Source organism: Engraulis encrasicolus, chromosome 24 (assembly GCF_034702125.1).
Source record: "Engraulis encrasicolus isolate BLACKSEA-1 chromosome 24, IST_EnEncr_1.0, whole genome shotgun sequence".
Lineage (NCBI taxonomy): Eukaryota > Metazoa > Chordata > Actinopteri > Clupeiformes > Engraulidae > Engraulis > Engraulis encrasicolus.
In genome coordinates this window covers 30814602-30830658 of record NC_085880.1, presented here as the reverse complement: position 1 = coordinate 30830658, position 16057 = coordinate 30814602, and the positions used below count along the sequence as shown (strand labels likewise).

General features: G+C 46.3%; 1 protein-coding gene across 9 annotated transcripts in view; it reads right to left on the bottom strand.

The window, feature by feature from the left end:
* Positions 1-16057, bottom strand: part of lrrfip2 (leucine rich repeat (in FLII) interacting protein 2) — a 53031-nt gene that overhangs the window by 17196 nt on the left and 19778 nt on the right. For 4 of the 9 annotated variants that reach the window (XM_063191127.1, XM_063191126.1, XM_063191129.1 and 1 more), the window contains exons 3-14: positions 14733-14819; positions 11859-11921; positions 8361-8435; positions 8104-8151; positions 7805-7882; positions 6432-6479; positions 5391-5459; positions 4296-4412; positions 3452-3502; positions 2745-2792; positions 2286-2342; positions 1080-1148 (exon numbers count right to left, since the gene is read on the bottom strand). In XM_063191127.1, the coding sequence (XP_063047197.1) occupies positions 1080-1148; positions 2286-2342; positions 2745-2792; positions 3452-3502; positions 4296-4412; positions 5391-5459; positions 6432-6479; positions 7805-7882; positions 8104-8151; positions 8361-8435; positions 11859-11921; positions 14733-14819 (810 nt within the window). The remainder of the gene's footprint in view (positions 1-1079; positions 1149-2285; positions 2343-2744; positions 2793-3451; positions 3503-4295; positions 4413-5390; positions 5460-6431; positions 6480-7804; positions 7883-8103; positions 8152-8360; positions 8436-11858; positions 11922-14732; positions 14820-16057) is intronic. The other 5 variants (XM_063191131.1, XM_063191132.1, XM_063191133.1 and 2 more) reach the window with 2 other exon arrangements.

Sequence of the window (16057 nt, the reverse complement as noted above, 5' to 3'; positions counted from 1 at the left end):
CAGACGTCAACACAAACCATACAAAGTAGGAGCAGATGAATTTACGAAACTACACCAACAAGTGACCTCTGGCTCTTGACTGTCAACAAAACAGTCAAGACTTTCCATCCGTAGCCTCCATTGAGGATCGGACCTGAAAGGTCAGGATGGCTTTCGGGCACGTGCCTGATGGAAACTCTCCCATCATGATGGAGGGTGGACTTGGCCACAACAGCACTGTGCCCCCCTCTTCAAAGAAGCCTTCTCTGAAACTCAACAGCCACTTACCCCGCATGGCTACACTGGCCTCTTATCAAACAACATGCCCGCCCCCAGCCACACACACACACCATACTTTGCCACGCGCACACACACACATACACACACACACACACACACACACTTAACATACCTTACCACATACACACACACACCTTGTCAGTACAGCACATACGCACACACGCACGCACGCACACTTGGGACTGGGGTTCACCTGAACAGTCCTTACCCCACGCTGGCTGGAGGCCCTGAGAGGAGGGCAGCCCCAGAGCCATCTATATAAAGAGTAACATTGTTGCCATAGGGTCCCGCTCTTAAAAATGGCGGCAGAATTTGTGCATATATGGTAAAACATGGCTGACATCCTGATTTGTGTGGCCTTCACAAGGTTCCGGACATAGTGATTGTTTCCAGAGTACCATTGAGGGCTCTGGAAGGAATTAACTGCTTTGTGCATTTTTAACGCATTTTTAACAGACTGTAACTACTTGACCTTAAAAGGTAACTTGTTTCAGAACAATAGCAGAGGAGTCAACTTTAGAATGAGTAGATTTAACCTAGCCATGCTAACACAAACGTATGGCAGAGATGGGTTTACTCGGAACCTTCGTGGCTAGCATAAAACCACGTGACCAGAGATCAAAGCGCAGGGTAACTGTAACATCTGTGGCTCTGGCTCAATGCTAATCCTGATTGGGTAAGTTGTGGGAGCCTGACCATGCGATGGACAACTGTGACTGGACTGGGCTGGGCTGGGCTGGGGGAAGAAACAGCCCTCGTTGGCTGAGCTGGTGGGAGAGAAGCAAGCGTGATTGGCTCACCGTGCTGGTCCTCCGTGTGCGGTTGTACTCCTGGGACACCGTGCTGCCAGAGTCGCTGCCAGAGGAGGACTAGCGGGGTCAAAGGTCAAACGTAGCTTTAGTTACCGTGGTGACATCCATACAGGCCAAGCTTTGGTCACTTCTGAAGGGTCTTGCACCACCCACATGCGTGCACACATAATAAAATTCCTCAACCTTGCACAGAACGACACAAACAACTCCATTCAGTACACGAGCGCTCATCTAACCACAGCCACACTCATTTCACTTGTAACTTCAACGGCATGCCTTTATATGCGGCCAGACCACACTGGCCGCAGTCCAGGGCTACCTGGTGTGATCCCAACGCTGGCTACTGTTAGAAAATCTACATTGCACATCTGCATCAGCTCAGAACACGGCATTCCATTACACAGCACTTGAGTCTTTTGACTACCTCGTTTGATCCCATGCTCACTACAGTACTGCTAGCAGAAACACAACAAAGACACACAACTACATTCCATATAAGCGTTAGCTCAGAGAAAAAAAACACATTCCATAACACTGCTGCTCTCTTAAGTCTATTGATTGCTTCTGGGAAGCATAACATCCACATTGAATGCCCAGACCGGTTCTCTGGGGAGGGGGAGAGATGTAGATGGATGGACTTTTTACAGCTATTACAGCCGCGACAGTTGGGACGGGATGCTTAATGTAGCGTGCACTTCTATTAAGTCCAGCATTCGGGTCAGTGCAGAGTGCATTCCACATAGTGGCTTAACGGGTCGCAGGGCTAGGTGTTTTGTTAGATGACTGGACACATTCCAAGTAGTGTGGCTATACTAGAAGTGGTGTTATCAATACACTACCAGGTGATTAGATACAGAACAAGTAGAAGACTGGACAGTCTGGTGTGAGTGAGAGAGGGGAGGGGTGAAGCAGGAAGAACACAGTGTAGACAGTGGAGGGCAGAGGAAGGAGTGATGGAGAGAGAGGCAGGAGGGAAGAGGGAGAGAGAGGTGTGGATGAGAGGAGGAGGAGGAGGTAGAAAGAGGTTGAGTGAGGAGTGTAGAAGGAAAGAGGTGGAAACAAGGAGGATGATGAAGTGAGGTGGACAGAAGGATGAAGAAAGTGAGAGGAGGTAGAGCAGGGTATAGAGAGTGGTGTGGGGAGAGAGGTGGAGGTGATGGAGGTGATGGTGGTGGGGGTGGTGCATGTTCTCACCACAGGGCTGCTGCGGGTGGAGCTGGCTGCTGAGGAGTACCAGCTGTACTCAGATGGCTACGCGTGGAGGAGTGGAGGAGAGAGGCAGGGAAGGATGGATGGAGGAGAAGAGAGAGGGGGTGTGGAAAGAGGGATGAGGGAGTTGGGGTTGAGTGGAGGGTGTGTAGGAAAAGGAAAGCAAGAGCAGCGGGAGGTGGATGAGGGGAGAGGGTGGCGAGGTAGGGGGATCAGAGGGGTGAGAGGGTAGGGTTGAGGGAGATGGAGCAGGGTGGTGGAATGGAGTGAGAGGTGGGGGATTGAAACAGAAAACAGCAAAAGAGACGTGAGCACCACAAGTCATGTGTCCTGAATGTCTAGAACCAATGTACTGTAGAGCAAAAACCAACTGGGAACTTGGGGTGATGACATCATAATGGGGTGTTGCCATGGACACACGACAAGTGGCCCAACGACACTTACAGCTCTGGAACTGTAGGAGCCGTAGAGACCGTCGTCAGCGATGGAGGCCTGGGGAAGGGGGGTAGAGGCGGAGTGAGGAGGATATCTTAGCTTTGACAAAGGAAGAACAAGGCAACCCACTTGGGCCTCCTTAAGTCAGAAACCTCAGTCTGCAGCTCTCTCTCTTTTTTTTGTGCACATGCAACACAAAGCCAAGAATTCAGGCCAGAGTGGGAGGTCTATATATTTATTATCAGAGTAGGCTGCCGACTTGACAGTTCAGAAACCTCCTCCTTGCTGATGCGCGTCTCTGTCTTCACAATAAGCACCATTATCACATTAACATGATAAAACGTGCATACACGCACACACACTGATCTGTTGGGGCCTCCAGAAGGCATAAACCCTCCGGTTGACCTTTACCGGGCAGTGGGAGGGCTGCGTAAGCTGCATTTCTGCGGCCTGAGGAACCCCTGTCTGTGGGGCCAAACAGAGCAGCTTTGTGCCCTGGGCAGAAACCGATGTCTACAGTATTTGGGTCTGTGTAAGCATGTATGTGTGTGAGTTTTTGTTGTGCATGCAAAGTATAGTCTGTGTGTGTGTGAGTGTGCGTGTGCGTGCAAATGTATGTGCGTATGTAAATGTTTGTGTGTGTGTGTGTCTGTGTGTGTGTGTGTACACGGCACGCGTGTGTGGTGCAGCTACATGCAGAGGTCATGCAGACTAACCAGGCTGTAGCTGCGGCTCAGGCCACCGGTGCTGGGGGTGGCAGAGGGGGCCTGTGGGGGGGTGGGGAAGTTGAAGAAGGGTGGGGGTGGGGGTGTAAGGAGAGGGGTGTCAGGGTAGGATGTGAGCGAAGGATGTTTTTCAGATAGGCTACACATGGAGACCTTCAGTCCCAGCATTAAAAAATAAAAAAACTTTCTAGAAGGACAACCCATATTTTCATATGTCTTCCCATACTCTCTTTACCAAGTTAAATCTAATGGCTAAATCTCACAGAAATGCATAAGAATGACAAAGTGAAGTCAAACAAAGCAAGAAAATCAACTGCATAACAAGCGTGCAATAATTAACCTGCAGTGTAATTTGTTTGGCTAGACAGTGCTGAAGCTGACTGGTTGGCAAGCTCAGGAGGCATAATTGCCCTTATGGAAAATGTGAGTGCATGAATGACAGAATGATCAACACACACAGAGAGAGAGAGAGAGAGAGAGAGAGAGAGAGAGAGAGAGAGAGAGAGAGAATGAACGAGAGAGACACTGATAGAAAAAGAGAACGAGAAAAAAAAAGAAAAGAGAAAGAGCAATAAGAGAGAAAATAAATGAGAGACACTGATAGAAAAAGAGAAAGAACAGAAGAGAGAAAACAAAAGAAAAGAAAAGAGCAAAAGAGAAAGGGAAAGAGAAAGGAAAGGGAAGGTGAGAGCTAGAGAGAGAGGACCAATAAGAGAGAAAGAAAATGAAAAGAGAGATACACTGATAGAAAAAGACAAAGAGGAAGCAAAAGAAGAGAAGAGAACAGGAAAGAGAAAGGAAAGAGAAGGTGAAGAGGGCGAGAGGAGAGGCAGACCCGAGGCTGGTAGGTGGAGGCAGTGGGTGTGCTGGTGGTGGATGAGGAGAATGAAGGTGGAGCAGGCTTGGAGCTCTTAAGGCTGCTGTAGCTCCTTTGGTCGTGGTACAGTCCAGTCTAGATGGAGGAGGAGGGGTGCAACACACGAGTCACCACAGTGCACTCTGTTGGTGTGGAGAATCGTCTGCAGCAATTTCTATCCATGCAAAAATGCAATGGGTTCTCTTTGCTAATCAAAACGAGTGTTTCAACTTTTTATAAAAATTGCAAATACAACCACTGATGAAGTCAGGCAGGCCAGTTTATGAAGTTCTGCAGTCTTTTTTTTATCCATGCAACAAAGTTAAATGTCCCTCTGCAAATCAACCATTAGTTTTTAACCTTTTTAACCTAAAACATGAAGTTCAATCCAGTCTAGTGGTTAGTTGCTACAGCACACGTTACCGACGGTGCACTCTACTGTACTGGGGTGGAAAAAATATTTTAGTTCTGGCCTCAGCTTCCCTATCCATGCAGTTAAAAACTAATAACAAAAAAATATGTGAAATGACTTGGACTACTTAGAAAATAGGCTAGAAAAGACTACATCAACTCTAAGCCAAAAACAGAGGTTAGTGCAACTGTAAACTTCAAAAGACAAAACACGTGATTTCTGTTAAGCTGTCAACATCCAAGGGCAAGTGACATCCAAAGCCACTGTTGACACAAAACTATCTTACCAGGTTACAACTTTAGGGAAATTCTTACATTTAGACACGACTGTACTCATGTTCACACAAAACTCTTGAATGCACACACAGGCAGCACTGCAAACTCTGTGGGCTGCCGCACACCGGTTCTGACCATTTCAGCTACCCCCGCACACTGGCACATATGTGCTATGGTCGTGAGTGGTCAATTTCATTATAGCAAAGTTTGGATAAACAAGGAGCGGCACAGACAAAATAAAGCTCTCCAGTAATCGGCAGACGACATCCACGGACATCAGCGGCAGTGTGCGAGGTTGTATTGGAAAAAAAGTGGAATCGAACGCTGGCAGAGCAGTGCTCCGCACTTTGTCGGAACCAGTGTGCGGACGGAGGCCCCGTCACTGACCAGCAAGTCCTTCCTGGAGCCACTGCTGGAGCTCTTCTTCAGGCTGTGTAAGTCGTTGTACACCGAGCTCTGACATGGGGAGGAGGGATCAGTGTTATCATACAGCAATGTCTGCCCAGTCATCACCATCATGTCCCCAACATGCCGTACACGCTACTCACTTATAACCAAAATAACACACACGATTGCAAATCCACACTCGAAACATAAATACGGTACCTAATCCTTTCATCAAAGAACTCAGAGAGTATTGCCATCTTAAAAACTATATTCTGAAAGGGAAGGATGGCGGGCAGAGGGATCAGTGTCTAGATCTAATCCCTGTCTGGATATCGCTGACACGACATGCAACACGCTATATACAATTAGCCAAAAAAACACATGCATTGCACGCAACCAGAAATAACTAAGCTTTGAGCAATAACAAGAGAAAAGATTACTGCCATCCTCAGGGCAGATCAGTTGCCTTTGTAGACTGTAACCTAAAGTCTTCTCTTGTTCTGTTTGAATGATATAATAGCAAATGCACTGCCGTCCTAAAAACTACAGACTTCTTCCAGACAGCACTGGTTTACTGGCCTTACAGTTGTATTATATTATATAAAGCATAACCTTTATCTCCTCCATTAGAGCAACATCTCCTCAATGACATGACAGATGTCCTCCCAAGTCCAAAGTGTAGCCAGGGAGAGCGAAGTGCTCGTCAAAGGTCCAGCCAAAACATAAACAGACATTACGTTTGTTCAGCTCTCTGGCAGCTCATGCACTGCTGTGTGTACTGGTGCAAACCCCTGAGCTCTTCCAGATCCCCACCAGCCTAGCCATCCTCAGTCTCACTACTACAACTATGATGCATGCAATACGCCCTGCGATCCGACTGAGCGACTTCAGGATGATGAGAAAATCTTCAGTGAGTGCGTGTGTGTGTGTCTTTATGTACATGTGTCTGCACGCATGTGTGTATCTGTTTATACTGTATGTGTGCGTGGTATAAGGCATGAGTGCAGCACGCAAAGGCAAGGGGGAGAGAGGGGTACATACAGTGGAGCGAGAGGTCTTCAGAGCAGAGCTACTGGATAGGCCATCAGACTGCAGACAGAACAGCAATTATACATAAGAGGAGGAAACACGCATGCACGCACTCACGCACGCACACACACACACACGAGAGAAAACATAATTACAAACCACAGTCTCCCCACAGAATGAAAAGTGCATGCGCCGCTGACAGGGTGTAAAAGACACATGCGGTATGTATGTGGTGTCAGAAACACAACCCCAAATCGAGAGCCAGCGAGAGTTATTGACGGTTACGGCTTTCCACCATGACGTTCCCCATCTCCACCACCGCTAAAACACACTCACACCACGGCCGACGGGACCAGCACACATAGATCATCAGTGTAGATACTGGTTGCCAGATACGTCTGGAGTGCGTGCGTGCGTGCGTGCGTGCGTGCATCTGGCTAGTATTTTCCTGGGTGAACGTCTGGCTGTCCAGTCGTTGAGCGAGAACACAACGCAGGCTCTGAAGTCAGCTGTTTACTTGGTGAGAGAGACTGACGCCGGGGCATATGCAGTGTGTGTGTGTGTGTGTTTTCTACACTTGAGACAGCAGTGACCCCATCTGAAATGATTAATTTGTCGTTTATCTGCCAGAGAAAAGCCCTTGAAGGCCTCCTCCTTTGGCAGCCCTCATTCACTGCTGGGAAAAACTGCGGGGGTCTGTTATGCACAGACAGCTGAAAACACACGGTCAACTTCTCTAACCATGTGGAGTGGCCTATATGCGAGATAGACTGGTGGTGTTTGATGAATGAATATCCAAATACACAGATATGCAACTAGACCATGTAGATGTTAGACACTGCTAGATAAGCATTTTGAGTACCAAGAAAAGCAGTATACAAAACATATGTATTATTATTAGAACTATTAAGGTGTTCTGGAATTAGGTTTTAGAATTAGGCTCGAAGACCACAGGGTGTTAGTCTTACAGGAGACTGGATTAAAAGAAAAGTGAATAGGAACACAATAAGAACACTACTTGTGCACTACTTAAACAACAGAGACATACGGTGAAATGGCATACTCTGAAAATGGATTAAAAAAAGTTACATCTCCACACAATGACAACTAAATTAATGTGAGAGAGAAAGAACACCAACAGGACTCAAAACGATAACAACACAACTAAAAAAAACAGAGACACACACAAGATTATGTTTCAGTCCACACCGACTCTGAAACTGGATTATTTCACACAATGTTGAGTGAATTAAAGTCAGGAGATGAACATCAACAGCAACCAACAGGACTAGCAGCATAACACCTCAACTGAAAGAGCAGAGACACACAAATAAGATATGGGGCGGTACGATGAGCGCCCCACTTCTTTAAGTATGGTAACCCACCAACAGGTCCTTCCTGCGGGAGCTACTAGTGTAACTCCTCTGCGAACTCCCCGTGCCGTACAGCGAGGACGCGGTGGACTTCAAAAGCAGAAACACACAATGGCAAGTTTACACACACGCACGCACACGCCGTCCATCTGTGTCAATTCTCCAGTCCTTACCCCGACTACAATACACTATATCCTAAAAAAAATGCTGCAAGTTCCTGGTTTAACACTTGCACATGAAAAGTATACAGCAAACAAACAAATGAATAAATAAACAAACAAGATGCAACCAAACATTGGCAGTCTACGCACCCTGTAGCTGGCAGAGCTGCGGACCGACATAGTATCATCATCTCGACCCTGATGAGACACGGGCATAGGACAGTGAAGAACAGACGCAGGAAGAGGATAAAATGGGAAAAAAGCAAACAAAGGGTAATGAAAAGGGCAGAGCAAAAGAGAAAGGAGAAAATATAGCAAGATAGCAAATATGAGAGGGTGCAAGGAAGGCTAGTGAGGCAGTATGAAGAGGTGTGGGGTGGAGGAGAGATGAGGGTGCAGGTACAAACCCGTCGATGATGGCTACTGATGCTACTACTGCTGCCTGCACGACTGTGCGAATGCCGGGCCTTCTCACTGTCAGCCTGGAGGAGACCCGGCGATGGAGCGAGGGGATGGATGCGAAGGGAAGCAGGAGGAAGAGGAGGAACAAGAGAAACACCATAAAGGAAGAGAGGAATGAAATGAGAAATGCAATACGGGAAACAGAAAAAAACATGGAAAAAGGAAGCATGCAGGCATATTTAGAGAGAGAGAGAGAGAGAGAGAGAGAGAGAGAGAGAGAGAGAGAGAGAGAGCGCAATAAAGAAAGAAAAAGAAAGAAAAGAAAGAAAGGAAGGACAGAAAGAAAGACCGAAAAAGAGCCCTGATCCCAGTTCAGCGTGGCTGCTCTTGTTCATGAGCTCTGATGGGAAGTGGAGCTGTAAAGTGCGGAGCGGGGACGCTTTACTGCGCCACTAAAGGTCACGCTGGAATCCACCGCTTTCATCCTCCACTCTTTACGATCAGCGCACTCCCAACGAGTGCAGCCAAGGCCAGCCAGGCTGTGCAGTGCAGTACAGTGCAGTGCAGTGTGCCGACTCCACACTGTGTGGAGACACAGTGCTATACTGCTGAGATTGGATGAGCAAACCTGTTATGCACTGCACAGACACCACGCTGAGCTATGATGTGGTGTGCTGGGATGGGCAAAAGGAAACTCTGAAACGTGAGGCAGCAGGGCAGCTTCACAGGAACATCTGTTAAAGCCATCTAATATCGAAATGCCAACCCCCTTCCTTGCCATCCACACGAGGAAGAGGAGCGAGCAAAGGGCAGAAAAAGCAGGAAAAAGCTCCATGTCTGAGAAAATTTTCAAATTCATTTTTTTAAATGAACAATTATTTACAAGCAAAATGTTCAGTTATCTTACTGTGCAATGGCACTATGCTTGAGGTTTCATCCTAGCTGAACGTGTATAGTCACTACGATCTAGACCAGGGGTTCTTAACCTTTTTGACATCGAGGACCATTTTTTCCAGTGCACAGTGTCCCGGGGCCCACATTACCCATGTATAGGCCTATATTATTATATTACATTATATTAGGGTATAAGCTTAATATAATATAGGCTTATAATAGTGATATAAATTAAAAATAAATAGGTGATTATTAAAGTATTTTTTCCCACAAGGAATAGCCCTATATTAATTAATGCTATTGTTAATGTCATTTAATCTCACTCATCATATTCACTCACAGTTTAGCAAACCAGAGTCATTCGCACATTTGAATGCCTCTCTGACAGCTCAAACTTTGCGTGACAGCTCTTGACTTGCGCTTTGTAATGAATCTGCTGATCATAAAATGAAGACGCTTTTTTTTATATAAGTGGAAACGCAGCGTGCGAACAACAGAAATTCCAGAGCCGGACGGAAAACTTTTCAGTATCACGCAAAATTTGTGAAAGGACTGTCATGTTGGGGACACTTGGACAAGTATAAGGGATAAAGATATAGTAACTTGAATTATTTTGAGTAGCCTAACCGCTGAACACCTATTTCTAACCACTAAAACGTGAGGATAGTAGGACACAGAAGACGTGGCCAAATCAGCTGGGAACCTTAACGGGTTGGTAATTTCTCTTTTTTCAAATAGGCTAGCCCACTGCAAAGGGTGTTACCACCACAGGCTGTGTTAGTCTTGCTCTTAAAGGGACACTGTGCAGGAAATGGTCAAAAAAGGTAGCCTACTACAACTATGCTGCTCATTGAAACTGGACTGCCTATTGCCAAATTTGATCTTTACATGAAAGTTTACAAAGTAATAAACAAATATTTTCTAGTATGGTCCAAGTACAGTCATTTTTGCAGCTAAAAATGGCTATTTTTGGAAATTCAAAATGGCGGACCATGGAGAAGATCCCCCTTTTCATGTATTAAAAGTGCATTTTTTTCAGTCATAAAATGAATACTTAAACTTTGATGCTGGTGGTAAGTATTCATGAAAAAGGTAACATTAGTGAATGGGCAGCATGAATTCTGGAAATAAACAACTAAAAATCTCACACAGTGTCCCTTTAATGAACTCCCCCAACAACAAAAATGGGGTGTGGTCATTGCATTATGACAGAGTTGCGTTTGAGGGAAAAGACGCACACTAAAAGTCTATTTGATAAGCGGTCCCACGGCCCAAGCGGCCAAAGGGTGCGAAACTGAAAGTTGACTGCGGCCCTGGAGGTTGTGAGCGCGGCACAACTTTGGGCCGCGGCCCTTTGGTTAAGAATCCCTGATCTGGACAGCTACCAGCAGCGTCTGCCCTGCAGCACTCACACTGCATTACATTTCATTACATAGGGCGGCAGTACACTTAGCACAGGGGTTCCCAAACTTTACCATGACAAGGCTCCCCTATACCTGTATATTCCAGCCAACGCCCCACTTACGTGGCTTTATGCTACACCACTTTTTTTCATTGTCTAGTAACAGGAGTACTTAACAGTAATGTTCAGAGATGCTTATTTTTGCTTATTTTGGTGTACATTAATAATTCGATAATCATTCATTGTTTTTCTTCCAACTTGCCACGGACCCCCTAGCACCGCTTTTTGTGGCACCCATTTTGAAAACTACTGACTTAGCAGTCAGTTCGCTTCCCATGACAATAGTTATAGGCCTATGTTGAGAATTGTACATGGCTATCTTGATAGATAACATAAATGCCCCCAAAATATACAACAAAAATGGACAACAAACAATATGAATCATGCTGAAAACAGACTGTTGTTTCAAGCCTTTCCTGAGCTCAGCCCTCTTGCCACATGTTCCGGATACATTACGGAGGTGAGGAGGTTTAGGAGCAACACCTTCAGGACATGCAAAGCCCATCCATCGTTTACGTGTTTGAGTAAATAAACTGCAAATCACCATGCCGCATTCCAGACAGCGATACCAATCTGACCTTAGCCCCGCACACGCAGGGCCCCTTCACTCACTCTTGGCTAAAACCGCACCACACTGCACATAGAAACACAGTTAGACATGCAGGGACACAACAGTACATCCAGGCTGGGTTACAGAGGTGTGCAGAGCTCTGCTTTTACTGTTCTGACAGGCACTAGATTAGATTAGATACAACTTCATCATAATTGCATGTTTAAATAGAACAAAAATGCAAAAACTAGCCTAGTTTCACACAGGCATTTCCAAAACACACAGCCCGACTACAGTAAAGGACTGGCAATGTGTCAGACACAATCAAGCTCACAAACGTGGCCTCATGGACAACAGAGTGGATCTACAGATAACAGATAAGAGCTCCTCTGAACTTAAAGGGGCAAGAACAAAACACTCCTGTATGTAAAATGGAAAGTTAAGGAAAATTACGGAAATCAGGGTTAGGACCTTTCCAGATATACTGATTATGGTAGCCTGAGGCTCACGCCTGGCACGTTACCACACACACATACACACACACACACACACACAAATCATAATCGCAAGGCCCACACCATGCACAAGCCTGCCTACCATCCATTGGTGTATCTGGCTGTACTTCTTGTTGGAGGAAGAAGAGTGGTGACGGTGGGACAGCTGAGTGGAGGAGGAGAGGAAGAACGGAAGAGTGGAGCAGAGGAGAGGAGAAAAGGACAGCGGTCCGGATGGGAGAGAGGGAACAAACATAAACACCAAACGCACTGTTTACTCACAGTAAAGTGGCTCCATCACACAGACACACACAGACACACACAGACACACACAGACACACACAGACACACACACACACACACACACACACACACACACACACACACACACACACACACACACACACACACACACACACACACACACACACACACACACACACACACACACACACACACACACGCACACACACACACGCACACACACACTTCTGGCATGTGATTTCAGCCAAAGTCAACATGGGCTCCCGTGGACAGGCTGTTTAGTGGAGAATGCTTCCCATATGCTTTAGCTGTCCAGGTACAGTGCACTTTACCTCAGACTTCACTTGACATGCCGCCAACCAAAGTTCAAAAGGATGCTTGCAAATAACCGAAGCAGACAGGGGATTTCGACTGCAACATTATTTTTGGCTTTCGGCATCCACATGTTTCTTAACTCGTCTGTCTTTCTCTTACCTAAAGGCTGTGATCCATCATAGTATTATTACTCAGTATAATTTATGTCTTTACCCATTTTTTCCTTCCATGTCAAAAACAGACATCCGCCCTGCCTTACAGCGGCGATGATCAATGCTGTTCTTGTTCCCGAAACATTTTCAAAACATGAGGATACAAGCAGTCAGAAAAAGCCCTTGAAGACGTAAGATGGTACAAAATGACAAATCCAAACCTTCAGTCTCATTGTAAGTTAATCCACTGTGCTGGTTGTGTTGATTGGGAAAGCAGGGGATAAGGAGTAAATAAGCAGCTTACACAAAAAATGAGAATAAAAAAAAAACAAACAAACAAACAAACAAAAAGCCAGGAGGCACTTCTTAACAGATGGCACTGCTTCACCAAACGGCAGCACTGCACAAACTGTACTAGTTTCCCTGCATGATTCTCAAGGCACTAGATTCTCCCTGGTGGACATTGGCCTATGACAAGCCCCCAGAGATCCAACTGATAGCATCCCTAGATTACACCTAATAAACTGGGCTGACGTACTTACACCTGGAGCCATAATAACAAACAACTGACTTAGGTATTAAGTGGATCAGTATACCACACGCCAATACGGGCTGCCTGCATCTACATCCTTATCAAATAATCAACAGATTACAACTAGACTAATACGCTGGCGCTCGGTTGACATACTTGTGCTTTGAATCGCCGTCATAACAATGGATGGAGCCAGTTCCTACGTGGATCAGTAAGCTTACATAACACAGAGAGAAACGGACTACATTATCGATAACGTGGATGTCAACTGATATACTCACACTCGAGAAGTTTGGTACTCTAAAATTCCACTATTACAATGGACAGAGACAGAGGGATCTGTACACCCCAGCAAAACAGGCTACACTGTCATCAATGACATACAGTCAGATGAACACTAATTTAACAGCTGACATTTGGAAGCACTGTACTTTAAATTGCTCCCATAACAGAGAGATGGAGCCAGTGCCTGAGTAGATCATAGCACCACACAGCAAAATCGGGATATGCTCTTTGATATCAATGCGATGACTACTAATATACCGACTGAGCTGACATAGGCATACCGGACAAGTACTGTACTCCACATTGCTCCCATAGCAGGGAAAGGGAGCCAGTCACTAAGTGGATCATTGCACCACGCAGCAAATGGGTCCGCATGATGGCTTTCTAAATAAGGTGGCATCTGACAGGAGGCCTGGAATGGCTGTGGGGTGCCAAGGAGCGTCGTCCTGACCTCAGCAGTACTCACAGTTTCCACATCATCACTTCACCTCACCTCACTTCACTTCACTTCACTTCTCTTCTCTTCTCCCACAGGAGAGAGAGCAGAGCAGGAGAACAGCACACCCAGCGCCGTCCTGACTCTCTCTTCTCTACTTCCCTCGGTCTCTGCCGGTCTGTCCTTCTTTGTGTGTGTGTGTGTGTGTGTGTGTGTGTGTGTGTGTTTTGTGTAAATCTTCCTCTGTGCGTCTTTCTGACTCTGCCTGTCTTCAGCAGGAGGACTGAGGCCTTGCGTCCGGCCTGGCCGCGGGAGGGTCGTGTCGTGTCGTGTGACCCATCTCTCTTTCTGAGGATGTGTGGTCATGGAAGAAACCCGATACGGCGGCCGGTGATCTTTGAACATGCAGTGGGATCCAGAGAATGCAAAGCGGGGTCTGGATTTTAATAATGCTGAGTCTAAAAATACAACCACAGCGCAACAGTGCAGAGCTATTTATGTACATTAGCGGTTTACTTGTATAGTTATCTAAATCATGGCCTAAATATTGCAATCAGCAGTCAGTGCTACAATCTGCTGAGTCACATCACTGTTGTAATGAATGGTCCACATTACGTATCTACTGGCATGATTTAATAGACTCATTACTGCGGAAGCTTCAGTGCCAGCCTTTGATGGGTGACTGTAATTTCACAGTGCCTGACGAAGACCTGTGAAATCCAAAATTGAGTTCGGAATGTGGGTGTATGAACACTTAGCGGTGCATTAACATTGTAGCCCCAACACAATCAATCTTGTGCTTACTTTACCTACGATGAGTCATGACTCTAATGTGTTGTGTTTACAATGCTGACTTGGATGCAATATGGACACTAATAAGGCTGATATACCAGTGATGGACTGAGAAGCTTCTCCCTAATGGTCTCTAATGGCAGTAAGGTGTGTGTGTGTGTGTGTGTGTGTGTGTGTGTGTGTGTGTGTGTGTGTGTTTACCTCTCTCTGCTGGCGTTCCAGCTCCCGCATTCGGATGTCTCGTGCCTCTGCCCTCGCCGCCCTCTTGGCATTCAGCCTGGCCTCCGCCTGCGGAACACAGCAACATCATCGTTAGTTTCAGGTGGGAGCATTATTAATGCAACTCCACTTTGGTGGTTTTAACCACAATCATCAGCATTTAGGCATCATTTTCCAGCATCACACATTTTCATTTTAATCACATCGTAAGCAAATGTACCCGTTTGCCGGCTAGGCATTTGTAACGGAAAAGGAACCAAAACAAAACCCTCATCAGTTTCTAGTGGGAACATTATTAATGCAACACCACTTTGTGTTTTCACCACAAGTTAGCATTTACTTGTCGCTCAGCACTATTTGCCAACAATATTTGGGTGTATGCCCTCTTGTGTGAGTTGAGTTCATGAGTATATTGATGTTTACCGAATACCGACAGGGGAGCCGCCTTTTAGTCTTTGTGGCAACAGGCAGCTCATTCAGTCATTATTATTCACCTGTCTTTCCCTTGGGCTGGCCATTGTAATTTCACACGTGTCTGACTCCACAGCTTGTGGTGGTGTTGGTGGTGAAGGGGGCAGACATGATTGGAATACTAAACCAGATTTGCCCATGCTTCGCCACAAGAGGGCTGAAGATGGCCACACACACACGTACACACACACACACACACACACACACACACGTACACACGTACACACACACACACACACACACGTACACACACACACACACACACACACACACACACACACACACACACACACACACACACACACACACACACACACACACACACACACACACACACACACACACACACACACACACACACACACACACACACACACACACACACACACACACACACACACACACACACACGTACACACACACACACACACACACACACACACCGTTAGCCTCACTCGAGCCAAGGCGGGGATCAAAATCCACTGCCGGCCAGATCTGGGTCAATTGCTGGGCACTCCCCGCGCGCATTCTCTTCCCTCAGCAAACCAGGGCTGTATGGTACTGTTTGACTCTCCGAAAAAGAAAGTAAGGGGAGAAAAAGAAAGTAAGGGGAAAAAAAGATGGAGGCGAGCAGGAAAAAAAACCCTAAACTTTGCCCTTCATGAGGTTAATTCCGAGCACACAGCTGAAACTCGGTATAGTGGAAGATAAGAGCAGCAACAGGCGTGGAGGGGGGGAATGAAGGGAGGAAAGGAAAGGAAGTAGAGGGAGAGGGAGAGGGAGGTTTTTTGAGCACTGCACTGCTCAGTCAGAGGAGGTGAGGTGGTGGAGGTGGA